General features: G+C 34.4%; 2 protein-coding genes across 2 annotated transcripts; both read left to right on the forward strand.

The window, feature by feature from the left end:
• Positions 1 to 6: 6 nt before the first annotated feature.
• Positions 7 to 2,047, forward strand: LOC134241228 (phospholipid-transporting ATPase ABCA3-like; the record flags this gene model as incomplete). The annotated part of the gene is made up of 3 exons (XM_062723291.1): positions 7 to 143; positions 398 to 568; positions 1,432 to 2,047. Coding segments are annotated over 3 exons (753 nt in total), but the record flags the coding sequence as incomplete, so codon positions are not given.
• A 2,049-nt stretch (positions 2,048 to 4,096) lies between these two features.
• On the forward strand, positions 4,097 to 14,827 carry LOC134241232 (kelch-like protein 28). The gene is made up of 5 exons (XM_062723292.1): positions 4,097 to 4,164; positions 4,412 to 4,586; positions 7,930 to 8,133; positions 8,242 to 8,473; positions 14,687 to 14,827. Exons 1-4 carry the CDS (start codon positions 4,107 to 4,109, stop codon positions 8,357 to 8,359), a joined length of 555 nt encoding a protein of 184 aa, XP_062579276.1. The 5' UTR covers positions 4,097 to 4,106; the 3' UTR covers positions 8,360 to 8,473; positions 14,687 to 14,827.
• The last annotated feature ends 1,018 nt before the right edge of the window (positions 14,828 to 15,845 follow it).

Raw genomic sequence — 15,845 nt, forward strand, 5'->3', positions numbered from 1 at the left:
GACACTTTAACAGGAAGGGAGATTTTAAGACTTTACGCCAGAATGAGGGGGATTAACGAGAAGGAGATCAGTCGCGTCATTAATGACCTATTGGACGCAGTGACGCTCACAAAATATGCAGACAAACTGTGTGGGACATACAGGTACAAACATTGTGTATCTGTGTTTCCTCTGTTTAAATTTTTAGCAGCTAGAATAAGTGTGAATCATACTTTCTTTTTTTTTAAATATAATTTCTATCCAATCTTAAACAACATTGTTAAAAAGACTTTCTAATATATTTATTTTTTCCTCTAAAATAATATTCCAAAAGTTTTAACTTCTCGCAACAAAATTCATATATTCCGTAAATAGAAAAAAAATATAATGATTCAATTTATTTGTTCTTTTGTTAAAGTGGTGGAAACAAAAGGAAATTGAGTACTGCCATTGCATTGATTGGAGATCCTCCAATCCTGATGCTGGATGAACCGACGACGGGCGTGGATCCAGCCGCGCGAAGGCAAATGTGGAATGTACTTTCTAAGGTCCGAGCCAGTGGAAGAACGCTTGTTTTAACGTCTCACAGGTAGAATATTATGCCCCTGTAGTAAAAGATTCGGAAGAATTGAGTTTTTGTCCTGCCCTTGTTTTTGTCCGTTATTTTTTTTTCACAGGTATATTTCTTGTGACAAAACTTTCCTTTGCAATTTTATCATCATGTCCTTTTGATCGTGACCGTGGAGTTTGTCCTTTAAAAAAATATGTAATCTTGACCAAAATCAAAAAAAAATCCTTTGCTAGGGATTTAATATTTCAGATATAGTTTCCTTTTAACAAGCCATTACTTTGGGTTTCATTAATTTTGGCTCTTTTACCTTGAACTTGGAGTTTTGCCTAATTTTTCACAAATTCACGGATAAAAAGTTTCCTTTTCACTAAACATAAACACAAGTAGGAAAATATGAAGAGTAATAGGTATTTCTTGATAACTATTTCTGTCTCAATCTTAAAAATTTTGTTTTTGTTTCAATTTTTTCTGTTACGAACATTATCGTAATACACAGAGCAGTCAGAATATGCTTCATTATTTGTCCTCTATTTGTCTTTTGTAGTTTTGAAATTGAAAATGCAAGTCCAACCAAGTTTTATCTGATTTCAAAGCATGGGCTATTTTTATATTTTTTATTTTATCTGTAAATCATGGTAATTTATACAAAATCATGTTTCTTTGAAAGAGACGATATAACTTAAAACAGATAGAAATGAATAGCTCTTTCAAAAAAATTGTTTTGAAAACATTTTCAACATTGAAATGGTTGTTAATGTCCATATAATTTAAAAAGTAAGAATTTGTTTTTAGCACATTGTTGCTCCTTTTCCTACCAATAAGATGATTTGAAAGTAAAATCTGTCAGTATAATATAATAAACTATTTTTACTTACCATTAGCATGGAGGAGTGTGATGCCCTTTGTACCAAAATAGTCATTATGGTTAACGGAAGATTCGTGTGTTTTGGTAGTCCCCAACACCTAAAGAACAAATTTGCACAAGGTTACACCTTGACGGTGAGACTAGAACGTGACAATAACGGAAACGCAGTGGATTCTGGTCCGCTATGTAATCATATAAGTAGAGAGTTTCCAGGAACCGAAGTTTTCGATGATCAACAAGGCTATCTCGATATTCACATTCCACATCAAAAATTATCATTAGCAAAACTTTTCAAAGAAATGGAGAAAACAAAATCTGAATATAATGTAGAAGATTATTCAGTACATCAGACGTCCCTGGAGCAGGTGTTTCTTGGGTTCACGAGGATGCAGGTGCCCCCAGTGGACAGAAAGAGGGCGTGCCCTTGTTGTTTCTGTTGTAGGTCGAAACCAGCTTCATAAAGCGAAGGCGTAGGCCTCCCGGGTGACAGAACTTTGATATCCATCTTCTGATTTATATGCATTTAAGTATCTATACTCAAAAAGTGAAAAGATCTAGATCTTCATATTTTTTTCTTTTTTGGAAATATATATGAGCTCATTGTAGATAGTTGGGAGACAACTCATGTTTACAAATAGTATGTTATAATGTTAAGCATTTTTTATTTACAAAAAATATTCGAACTTTCTAAGAAGTAATTAAACATCTGCTGTGGAGTTCAGCTTCTAGTATAAGTTAAAGATATATCGACGATGTATTATCAATTAACAAGAGTTTCTTCAATTCAAATTTCGACTCGAAGTATCCCAGTGAATTAGGAAACGGTACCACAAAGTCTGACACATCTATGTCATATTTCGCCATTTGAGTTGATTTTTTTAATTGTAATCTAGCAAAAGAAATTTCAATATAGTGGTGATGACTTCAACTTTCCTGTCTTATGTAGCAATATACACTGTGCATCTTAATTACATCTTAATTACCTAGGTAAGAGATTTTTGTTTTCCAGTTCATTCAATACAGATGAGGATGTTGTATACCAACGAACATTTTGTTTAGCGAGGCAATCTATTTACAAACAATTACATAAAAACGAATATCAACAGCCTCATTTAAAGTCATCATTTCGAAAGTAAGTTCTATCGGCGACAAAATGACCTTGTCAGGAAATACAATTTAATTTATCATTAAATCGAATGCTGCCTGAAGGTTGTCATACTTACTGTATTGAGTTGTCTGTGGATTTTTTTGCTTTCCTAATCATGACAAGGAACATTCATCACGTGTGACCGGTCGACAGGGGATTCTTACTTCTACATGGTACCTGATCCCAGGTCCTTGCTTGTTCTGCTCTCGTTTTTTTTTATTGTTTCAATGGACTTCGGCGCTTGATATCTGTCTTTTAACCACATATTTGATTCTCGATGTATGTTAATTAAAGTTACAGAGAAATTCCTACATTAAACAACAAACCAGTGTGGGTCAGCTTTTTGTTAGGTAACCTTAGTCTTCTCCACTGAATTTGGTATTACTAGTAAGTGATCAATCTAAGTTCAAAGGTATGATGAGCAAGTGTATATATTAAAATATTGTCAATTTCATGGCCCATTATGATGCGTTCTAGTGTTACGGTATAGCGTTCTGTCGAAAATGAAATGCACATTTTTTTAAATTCTTCATTGACTGCTCTAGGATTTTTAGCTGATAAACTAACTTAATGCGCATAATAATGATAAGCAATTGTGCTCAATTCAAAATTGTGAGTTTCCTGACCCCTGTTTAAGGGATTCTAGTGTTTGAGCAGGTCTGTTTAGAAAGTATAAAAAGTGGAAATAGATAAATTTTTTTGAAAAGTCGTCACTTCCGTCCCTTGGATATCTCGAGGTGTTCAAACTACAAAAGGTTAAGGAAGAAGGGCTTATAACCAGCTCTGTGAAATTCTGGACCACTTGTCCAAGTGCCCTGGTGTCACCTTTCCATCAGGGAGCTGTATAGCATTACAATACAAAAGACATCAAGGGACGGTGCATTTACATTATACGACTTTCCTGGATGCCTATTACTATTTACTACTTACAAAAGATTATAAGCAAGATATACAATGTCTTGCAAGCAAAATTATGTCTAAAACTTCATATACAACATCAGTAGCCTGTATTGATTTTTTTATTATAACTGCGTAAATTCATTCGTATGTAGAAAATTTGCCGTCAAAATGAAAGTAGGAAAATCTCATCTGCATATCATACCAATTGTGCACAAATAAAAACAATGAACGAAAAGTATTATTTAATGGCATAAGAGCAAATTATTTGCTACGTTTTCTGTTTACATATAGGTTTCAGAAATATTGGAGTTGTACCTATGCAATCATAAACGTATAGTATCAATATAACATCCTAGGTAAAATATATCTGAAAGACTGGCATTCGACCTCGCGCTTGCATTGTTTTTGTACTGTAAAAATCTCAATACTTGCACAAAAACACCCTCAATAATCTTTATGCACCCCTCCAACACTTCTGTGGACATTGTTTACGTTCTTGCTAATGTTATCAAACTCCATACAGTGTCAATTCTCCGGGACTACTTTCGTGCCCTACGAATAATGATATGGAGTTGTAGCGTAACGTAATACTGAGCTGTCTGGAGCTTGTTCTGGACTGATACTTTATAGATGAAGGATTGAAGATGGACCCCAGTCAAAATCACACTAATGTTTTTATCAACAAACGCATGTACATGATAGGTAATTGTACTGTCCAATAAGATCATAATTCAACTGACTAAAGAGAGAACACCTTTTGCTCATTCGAACACTTTTCCTTAAAAAAATGATATAAAAATAAATAAAAAGATGATACAAAGTATATACATTATATATATATGCTTACAAAACAAAACACCCCCACCTCTTAAGAAAGATAAACAAATTAAATCTTGCAAACAAAATTAAAATCTAGAAAAAATAAAATATTGAAATGTGTTACACTCAGGTGGCTATTTAACTAAAGAAGGTGTGCTCACTCCACGAGGAGACGTTCTGATGTATGATAAGAGGTGTTCCACATGGAAACCTGCCGCGCCCCTCCTAACCGCAAGAATGTATCACTGCTTATGTGTCATCAACGGCCAGATTTATGCCCTGGGTGGAATAGGAGAAGACCACAGGTTTGACCCATAAATTGTCACTCTTTTTCAAATTTAACAGTGATATATTTGGAAATATTTAGCTTTTTAATTTTTTTGGTCACATTATAAAACACTTCTCTGCTTCTTTTCAAACAGTACAATGTATTTTAAAAACAAAATTACTGCAGAAATTAATTTTAATTTAAGATCGTTGTTTATCTAGACTTACTCAAAATTTTACGGTGGAATCAATGGAGGCAATAAAAGAACGTTATTATATAACTAGTGCTAATTGTAACGGGGACCGTTACAGATGTTCCCCAAACGCTCCCCAACTCCCTTTTGGTGCCATATTCCCTGTAAGCTTCATTAAATACGACAAACTCGATGCATTTGAGACTTTAATAACGTTTACCCAGAAGTGTACAAAGTTCATTCAAATTTTGAGTGCGTATGTGAATGCATGTGCGTAATGACCATATCATCTTGTCTACACAATTTATATATACTAAATATTAAAGCATTTAATCCAAAAGTAATAAAAAGATACGCTCATTCAAGTGTTCTTTTATTTATTTTGCTCATTTCACGTGCACGCACGTGCATACATGAGCATGGTGACCATATCTTCTTGTAGATGTCCGTTACATCTATCTATGTTCTAAATCCCAACCCGTTTGGTTGAAAACCAAGGGAGTTATAGCTGTTTAAAGTTTCAGCCAATCAGAATGCAGCGCAGGTACATGCACGTGTATGCATGTGCATGGTGACCATACCTTTTGTAGTAGTCCAGTGTATCTATCTATGTTCCAAATCCCATCCTGTTTGGTTGAAAATCAAAGGAGTTATAGCTATTTAAAGTTTAAGCCAATCAGATTGCAGCGCACGTGCATGCACGTGTTTTCATGATAATTGCTATATATCTTGTTGTAAGATATCCTAATGCATGGCTATTTTTAAAATTTCAAAGGATTTCGTCAAAAAATAAGAAAGATATTGAGACTTTAGTTTCAGCCAATCAGAGCAAAGCGCACGTGCATGCGCGTGAGATCTTGCTATTTTGACCATGTCATATTGTCTATGCTTCTAATATATCCTTATATTATAAGTTTCAAAGCATTTCATCAAAAATTAAAAAAGTTACGCCTATATCAATTAAATCGGTCATTTCACATGTTGCACGTGCACGCTCTTGCAAGCACGTGCGCGCAAAATGACCTTCGTTCCGCAAATCTACATAACATGTCTACTGACCCTAAAAACATTTCACCTTAGTCGGATGTATAGTTTACGAGATCATTCCCGGACAAAAAAGTACCCAGGAAGAAGAAGAAGAAGAAGAAAAAAAATAATAATAATAAGAAGAAGAAACAGAGTAAAAACAGTATGTTCCCCAACTTCGTTTGGGGAACATAATTACTGCATGTAGTTTAGTGTAACATTAAACACACCCCCAAAACCAACACCCCACCCCTAGGAAACTATTGCTAACAATAGTTTTCGAGTCGTGAATTTTTTAACGGTTATATAAATTATCTGACTTTATTCCGAAACTCTGCACATTTTCATTTACTTTTTCTTTTGAAAAGCTTTTTAATATTGTTAATTAAAACATTTTTGTGACGTCATCTTTTGTTGAACCTGGTTCAATAAATTTGTTATTGACCTGCACCCCGTCCAATAAGTTACCTGTAGGTGTCCAATAAGATCCAACTTATTGGACAGGTACAGGTAACGTTAAAATGAGAACAAAAGACGAGGCAAATAAGTAAACACCACCTAAAAGACAATGACAAATCAGACAATTTAATATAAACAATGTAGGAAATTAGTAGCGTTAAATGTTAATATTTCACAAAAAATCCTATTGAAAATGGCACAAATAATCCAGTGAATTGAATGTCTCAGATTCATTATTGTAAACGCATCCGTGGCTCCGATCATAAATTTCCTAAATTCACCGTTCATTTCTATATATTTACATTTCCAATGTCTTTGTCCGAGATAAAATTACCAATTGTAAATGTAATTTATTTCCTCATGAATGTCTTGGCGCGGTTCCAAAAAAAAACCACGTGTAGGGCGGGACAACACCTAGAGAGAAGCAGGCTTGGAGCCCGTGGATTGGCGGAATCAAAGCATGTAAATATAAGGAATAACTGTCAGATTTTTCGAATTCATGAAGATGATCAATGGATTGGCTTGTGTGATAATTTTATGCATAAACGCCTTCGGCGTTTATGCAAATTATCACACAAGCCAATCCATTGATCACTTCATGAATTCGAAAAATAAGACAGTTATTCCTTAAATAATAGATTAATTTCACAATGATTGATCCACGAAACATGTATAGAATCCAATGGACACAAAAGATGAATGAGAAGCATGTGTTTTCTTACACAAAACCTTGGGCTTTTTGTTTATATATTCAAATATCCGTTTCTCCGCATTTAGCACAAAATTTAGCTCACGAAATTCCAACGTGATTTATAACCATTTGTCCACCTAGTCCTGTGTCGTTTAAGCGAGTATCTGTCGTTTTAAGGAGTGGCTGGAGCAAAATCCTTCCGAGTTCGAAACCTGCTCACAAAATAGAATTGCATTTTTAAAAAAATACATCAGGAATAATCTCCCAATTTCATAGAAAATGCTTTAATAAACAGTTGTTTGAGTAAAATTCTTCAAATCCTATTGCTTTACAAAAATTACCTTTTAACGGGAACTGTTTCTTGCAAATTCCAAAACATAAGAATATATATCCGGATTTCACAGTAAAAACCTGAACTGAGGCATCTTGGTGTAATCAATATATGGCATCGTCAAAACACCCGATTCTGAAGGTCTTTTTTTCGAAATTAAAATGTACTTCTTCATCCGTGGTCGTTGCGTTGTAAAATGAATAAATTGTAAAGAGTTTAAAAGAACTGACTTTTACGCATGCGTAGTATATATAAAAAATGTCGCAATGCGGATAAATAAGACTAAACAAAGTTAATTTTCACATTTATCGATATAAAACACCTGATTCCTACTATTAATAAAGACAGAAGAAAAACCAAAACTGGTTTTCTTTGGCCTAACTTGATGAACAGTGCCAGGTAGTCATCCAAGCAGAACGAGACCTTACCTGTGACTGTCCAATAAGTTAATAATGGAAGTGTTCGACAATGGTGAAATGTTTTAAGTAAGTTATAGGCCTCAAACTGACCATTATGTCAGATATTAGACTCTCCTCGGCGCTAACGCGCCTCGGGTCGTCTAATATCTGACATAATGGACAGTTTTCGGCTTATAACCATTACTTAATAGCTTCTACGTACACACTTCAATATGCTTAAAATGTTACTAAAATACTTCATGAGCTTATGCTTATTTAAAGTATTCTCAATTCAGTGGAGTGTTACAATCCATCCTTTAACTGCTGGTACTTTGTCAAGGCAATGACGGAAGGGGGGATGGGCGCATGCGCGGCAGAATTTGGCGGACAACTTTATATCGCTGGTGGTTATGGTGTTTCAATGGGAAAATCAGAACCATTTTCAATTTTGAACAGTGTAGAATGTTTTCATCCCCATTCGAACAAGTATGAATTTTTATTTAGTTATCTTAAAGTTTAACTTTTTCTTCTCCCTGTCTTTTGAAAACAAAACAAGCAAAGTTTTATTTTAATATTCATTTCCAATTTTACCAGGTTGACACCGAAACTAAATATGCGCTACGGTCGTTGTTATGCCAGTCTTGTGTCTGTTGACCAGTCTTTATACTTATGTGGAGGTTATGCAATCAACCCGAGATCACATGACCATTAGCTGTCAAGCGTGAGTGATATAGATGATTACAACATCGCAAACGATACATGGTATTACAGGAATCGGTTGTACACAGATAGACATGATGCGGCTTGTTTTATGTCTGCATGGTAAGTCTGTAAAAATCAGGTTTAGAGCCGATAAGAATATATATTTATGTTTGTGAAGAATTTTTGGTGTCCTAATGTACATGTATGCTTTGCTGAAGAAATCCACATTCAGTAGATATTCTCTGGTTGTTTAATGTTTTACATGTAACCTGTCGATTTATTATCGGGCACCTTTAGCCATGAACTGGTTTCAGTATACAGGCTGAAGGTTGGATTCAGGTCAAATGTCAAGGTCAAGAGCACTGAAATGTTATAGAAATGTTGAGTCAAAATGCATTTCAAATCTATTTCACTTTGTTAAGAAATGCATATGGAAAAGCAGCGCATTTTGTACTTAACCAAAGGCACATGATACTAGAACTAACCAGCCTGTATAATGATACAAGTAGCATCGCAAGCCAAGAGTTTGCTTCACTCTCCACAACCGAGAGCTTTGTGGACGGAAACCCTTCGCTTGCGAAGATTTTGTAAGGAAGGTTGAGAATTGGAACATCCCTTGTACGATTTCATACCTTGTACGATATAAAATATAAAATGATTTGTTATACCCCCCGCAAACGAAGTTTAGGGGGGGTATATTGGAATCACCATGTCCGTCTGTCCGTCCGTCCGTGTGTCTGTTGACGAGATTTTGTCCGGACCATTACTCAGAAACTATTGGAAGGAATTGTTTGAAAATTTGTACACATATTATTCACGAAATGAAGGTGTGCACCTGATATTTCCATCTTGATTGGATGATTATTTTGAATTTTACATGTTTTTTTTCATTTTTATTTTATGGTTTTGTGCAGACCGTTTCTCAGAAACTTTTGCCAGGATTTATCTGAAAAACATACACTTATTATTCACCATATGAAGGTGTGCACCTGGAATTTTCAATTTTATTTGTTCATTTCTCTGCATTTTACAGGTTTTATTTTTTATTTTAATTGACTTGTTCATTTTGGGCTCATGTAAAAGGTTTGAGACATAGAATCTAGAATATCTGTACAAAAATGTGACCTACAGCTTAAATTAACTTACTCAAGTTAATTTTTAAAAAAAAACGTCATCAAGTGTGAAAAACAGTTTTTTTATTATACAGAGGATAATATGTAAATTCATTTGTCTCTTGGGAATAATGACTGGACATGCATCCAGTTAAAGATATAGATTAATGAGTTTGGTGTGGGAAATTGTTAAGGCATCTCTTATCAACCATGTTTTATCTATAATTTCCTGGGAATTTGGCACAAGAATTAAAGATCTCTCTTCTCTTATTCTCTTAATTGTAATTTATTGTCTGTTAGAGCACTTCATTACTGGATGACCAGCTCTTTATTTTCAAAATTAATTTGATATAAAGAATATCAAGATTAGTTTGATTTTGTATAATATGATTTTTTTTCAACAATCAGTTTGCAGAGTATCATGACACATAATTGCAATATATTTTTTATTGCAGAAAACATGTAACAATGGAATTACCATGTATTAGTATTGATGTTTCATTTGGTTGTACCTTTGTTTCATTCATTTTTTTTATTAAGGTCCTCCGTCTTCAGCGGAAGACCTTGTTATTCTTAGGTTTCTTTTTAAGGTCTTTCGTCTTCAGCGGAAGACCTTATTGTTTTTCTTCGGTTTCTTTTTCACTTTTATTAGGTCTTTCCACCTTTCTGTGGAAAGACCTATTGATTTTCTTCTGTTTCTTTTTTTTATTATTTTTTATTATTTTTCCGCCGTGTGATTTTGAGTTTCAAGATTTATCGAAAAGATTTTTAGTCCATAAGAATGTACTTCATTAAAGATTTTCGCAGTTGACCCTGCGTATATGAACTTTGATCCCTTTCGGAGTTATTACCCCTTTCGCAAGAAAGCTTGTTATCGCTACTCCTCCGAAACCATAAACCGTAGAGAAATGAAACCTTCACTATTGTCTTCAACTAATTTAGTAGACATTCCAATGATTTATTGAGAAGGTATTCATTGACCCGTTCAAAGAGTTATTGCCCCTGAAACTGTTTGAATTTTACAAATAATTAAAAATTTTCAAAACCAGAAGTCGTAGAGATATGAGACCAACTGCATAAGATTCATTGACCTTTGACCTTAAAATTCATTTAAAGGTCAAAGGTCAAGGTCATTCCAAAAACGAGTAAAATAGCTCTTTTTATATCTCTTTTGTCTTTCATCATATAGTTAATGTGTATGCATCATTAATATGTACTTTTAAAACTATTTCAAAGATTTCATTCTTGTCCCTTAACATTAAACCTTTTTAAAGTTATAGCCCCTTTTGCGAAAAACCTTGTTATCGCTACTCCTCCGAAACCATGAACCGTAGAGAAATGAAACCTTCTCTAATGTCTTCAACTAGTTTAGTAGACACTCCAATGATTCATTGCAAAAGTATTCGTTGACCCCTTCAATGAGTTATTGCCCCTGGAAGTAATTGAATTTTACAAATAATTAAAAATTTTCAAAACAAGAAGTCGTAGAGACATGGGACCAACTGCATAAGATTCATTTACCTTTGACCTTAAAATTCATGTAAAGGTCAAAGGTCAAGGTCATTCCAAAAATGAGAAAATCAGCTCTTTTTGTATCTTTTTTGTCTTTCATTATATATTTAGTGTCTATGCATCATTAATATGTACTCTTAAAACTGTTTCAAAGATTTCATTCTTGTCCCCTAAGATTAAACCTTTTAAAAGTTATTGCCCCTTGTGCAAAAAACCTTGTTATCGCTACTCCTCCGAAACTGTAGACCGTAGAGACACCAAACCTTCACTAATGTCTTAAGGGTCTTAAGGCATAACTTCACTATATAAGTGGAAAAGGATCTGATGAACCCTTATATGAGTTATTGCCCTTTAACTTCTTTGTACTTCCTATTTAACCTCATAACTTGAAAACTATAAGTCATAGAAGCATGGGGTCAATTGCATTGTGACCCTTGACCTTTGACCTTGAAAATTTTTTCAAGGTCAAAGGTCAAGGTCATATAATTTTTTTTTCATTTTTAATTTTTGCTATCCTTTAAGACAATTTTGGTTTCTTATTCATGGAATTAAATTTTAAAACAAAATTAAAATTCAAAGAAGGTGGAAAGACCTCTTATTGTTTGAACAATAAGTCTCCTAGTTATGTTCCCCAAACGAAGTTGGGGAACATACTGTTTTTACTCTGTTTCTTATTATTATTATTATTATTATTATTATTATTCCTGGGAAAATTTTGTCCTCGAGTGATCTTGTAAACTACACATCCGAGTAAGGTAAAATGTTTTTAGGGTCAGTAGACATGTTATGTAGATTTGCCGAACGAAGGTCATTTTGCGCGCACGTGCTTGCAAGAGCGCGCACGTGCAACACGTAAAATGACCGATTTAATTGATTTTGGAGTAACCTTTTACTTTTTAGATGAAATGCTTTGAAACTCATAATATAAGGATATATTAGTGGCATAGACAACATGAAATGGTCAAAATAGCAAGATCTCACGCGCATGCATGTGCGCTTTGCTCTGATTGGCTGAAACTAAAGTCTCCATATCTTTCTTGTTTTTTGACAAAATCCTTTGAAATTTTGAAAATCGACATGCATTAAGATACCCTACAACATGATATATAGCAATTATCATGAAAGCATGTGCATGCACGTGCGCTGCAATCTGATTGGCTGAAACTTTAAATAGCTATAACTCCCTTGGTTTTCAACCATACAGCATGGGATTTGGAACATAGATAGATATGATAAACTTCTACAAGAGGGTATGGTCAACATGCACATGCATACACGTGCGTGTACGTGCGCTATAATCTGATTGGCTGAAACTTTAAATTGCTTTAACTCTCTTGGTTTTCAACCAAACAGGATGGGATTTAGAACATAGATAGATGTAATGAACTTCTACAAGAAGGTATGGTCACCATGCACATGCATACACGTGCGTGTACCTGTGCTATAATCTGACTGGCTGAAACTTTAAATAGCTATAACTCCCTTGGTTTTCAACCAAACGGGCTGGGATTTAGAACATAGATAGATGTAATGGACTTCTACAAGAAGATATGGTCATCATGCTCATGTATGCACGTGCATGCACGTGAATTGAGTAAAATCAAAAATACACTTGAATTAGCGTAATTTTTAATACTTTTGGATTAAATACTTTAATATTTAGTATATTAAAATTTAAAGATTGTGTAGACAAGATAATTTGGTCATTACGCACATGCGTTCACATGCGCACTCGTGCAGTGCTAAAATTTGGATGAACTTGGCGTTGTTAAAGTCTCAAATACATAGTTTTTGTCCTATTTAATGAAGCTTACAGGGAATATGGCACCAAAAGGGAGTTGGGGAGTGTTTGGGGAACATCTGTAACGGTCCCCGTTACAATTAGCACTAGTTATTATTGTTTTTTTTTCTTAACGATTTTGTGCACGCGATTTCTCAAAAACGGCTCAACAAAATCTTATGAAACTTTCAGGACGTATGGAACATTACTTGAACCTTATGCGTTTTTTTCCGTTTCGATGACGTCACTTCCGGTCTAGAGATATCGTCGATTTTCTGATTTTTAAGGGTCATTTTGTCCACAATTTTCCCGAAAAAGGGCTCTAGATAGAAACTTCAAACTTTGAGGCTAGGTAGAGCTATGTTTGGAGAGGTGCATCAGGTATATCAAATTAACCGGAAATGACGCACGTCGGCGCTCGCTATGGCCCGAAAATAGACCTATCACCAATTTCCAAATTTCTCACACCTTTTCTTCAATATCTTTTTACCTGAAAATATTTTGTGAAAACATAAAGAACAAAAGTATGTAGAATTCCAAGATCTTTCAAATGATATCTCAAAAAAGGGCTGGCCCCTAAAATTAAGGGCCTAGAGGGGCCGAAAGTTTTTCCTTTATATCTCAAAAAGTATTGAGAATTTGAAATACGTCAAAGAAGCAAAGTTGTTCAAAATGTCAAGCTTTATCTAACGGGGTCGTCAAAAAACGTCCGTCGACGTCACTTCTGGTCAAACCGGAAGTAGTCCAAAATTGCATGTTTTTGCTGTTCTTGACAGGTTTTTGGATATCATATGTCACTAGAAGCTTAAATCTTAATTTTCCGTCCGTCGACGTCACTTCCAGTCAAACCGGAAGTAGCCAAAAATGGCTTAATATAGTAATAACTAACATAGATTTGGAGAATTAAACCATTTTTGGACTTCATTACTCTTTTTTTTTAAATGACAGTTACTTCCGGTCAAACAGGACGGAAGACCTACTCGTTGCTTTGCAACGAGCTCGGCTCTAGTTCACTTTTATTATTCTTTTTTTTCTTACCGATTTTGTGCACGCGATTTCTCAAAAATGGCTCGATGGATTTCCATCAAACTTTCAGGACTTATGTAACATTACTTGAACCTTATGCATTTTTTTCCGATTTGATGACGTCACTTCCGGTTCGGAAATATTGTCGATTTTACCATTTTTGAAGGGTCAGGTTGTCCGCAGACTTTCTAACAAATGGCTCTAAATAGAAACATGAAACTTTCAGGTATGATAGACCAAAGTGTATAGATATGTATAACGTAATTCATTTTTATCGGAAGTGCCGCACGTCCGCGCTCACTATGGCCCGAAAATAGACGTATAGCGAATTTCAAAAATTTTAACACCTTTTCTAAGATATCTTTTTACCTAGAAATATTTTGTTAAGACATATAAAACAAGAGAAGTGTAGAATTCCAAGACCTTTCAGATGATATCTCGGAAAAAGGGCTGGCCCCTAAAATTAGGGACCTAGAGGGGCCGAACGTTTTTTCTTTATATCTCAAAATCTATATAGAATTTGTAACACGTCAAAGAAGCAAAGTTGTTTAAAATGTCAAGCTCAATCTATTGGCGTCGTCAAAATTCGTCCGGCGACGTCACTTCCGGACAAACCGGAAGTAGTCGGAAAACGCGTATTTTTGCAGTTCTTGACAAGTTTTTGGGTAACAAATGTCTCTGGGAGCATAAAAATTAATTTTACGTCCGGTCACACCGGAAGTAACAAAAAATGGCCTATTTTGCATTTATTAACATATCTTTAGAGGATTCAAGCTATTTTGAGGAGTTATTTCTCATTCTTGTTTAAAAAAATCTACTTTCGGTCAAACGGAAGACCTACTCGTTTCTTTGCAACGAGCTTTGCTCTAGTTATTTTTTTTTTTTTATTTTTTTAACAGATAACAAGATATACGTAGTAGGTGGGATATCGTCACAGCTAGACCACGCCCTGAGTGACGTAGAATGTTTTGATCCACAAAGAATCTATACATCAGAGGAAATACCTTTCCAAGTCCGCTGGATCCAATATGCAGTTTCCAAAAGATAAAATTAAATTCTGCCAACTAAACTCAATTTTGTGAAGAAAGTTAATATTCACCAATTTATAAACATTTTATGAATTCTATGATTTGATTTTTCATGTAATAAAAATAGTAAGGATTGAAATGTAAGCGATTAATTATAACATTTTGATACATAAATAAAAGTATATGAAATATTTAGATCATTGAAGTGACTTATTATTAAGGGGCATTCTCAGAAAATCATTAAAAATCTAAAAAGTTTAACTCAAAAACAAGAATTTACGTACCAGGTATTTTTTTCGCGCCGAAATGTTTTGTGATAGTCCGAAATAATATCTTGTTATCTGAGGTTTTCCAGGCCCTTTTTTACGATTCTGATATTTTACGTGCCAGGAAATATCGAAATGTAAATATTCATGCATGGAAAACGTTAGATATTTCTGACTAAATTTATTTAACAGACGCAGAGATACTCTGTACAGTAACTCTGCAAAACCATGCACTGTGTTCTGAAATTGTCGTGGATATATTTTATAAAGAACAAGATACATGTATCTGAACTACATGTTTAAAAAGAAGAAAGATTCGATCAGTTCTTATAAAAAAAATAATTAGAAGAGGTTTTTGATCATAACTTCCCTGATTGATTTCAGATGAAAATACAGCTTATCTTCTAGGTTAAGAATAATGTTGCAAAGTTAAAGGAACATTAACTGCTTTTTTATCAACTTTCATGTAAGTGCGAGCTGATTGGTTCTGAATGTTATAACAGTTTTAACGTAAACTTTCTGGTCTCAGCATCCAGACTCAGAGTTCAAAAGTTTAAAAATTCCCAAATCAAAAGTTTTTCTAACTCATAGTGGTTTTCTTAGATATCAATTATGTCCCCCTTCGAGAATGGAGGGCAATATGCTTTGCTTCGGTCGATCGGTCGGTCCACTTAGTTTCCGTTCATTTTCTTCCCAACCGTTGCACATACTGAAATGAAATTTGGTATACAAATTTATCAGAGGAATATCTAGGTCAAAATCCGTTTTGGGT

This window comes from Saccostrea cucullata, unplaced genomic scaffold (genome assembly GCF_032062105.1).
Source record: "Saccostrea cucullata isolate Sc308-1 unplaced genomic scaffold, CSIRO_AGI_Scuc_v1 ctg2863, whole genome shotgun sequence".
NCBI classification, from domain to species: domain Eukaryota; kingdom Metazoa; phylum Mollusca; class Bivalvia; order Ostreida; family Ostreidae; genus Saccostrea; species Saccostrea cuccullata.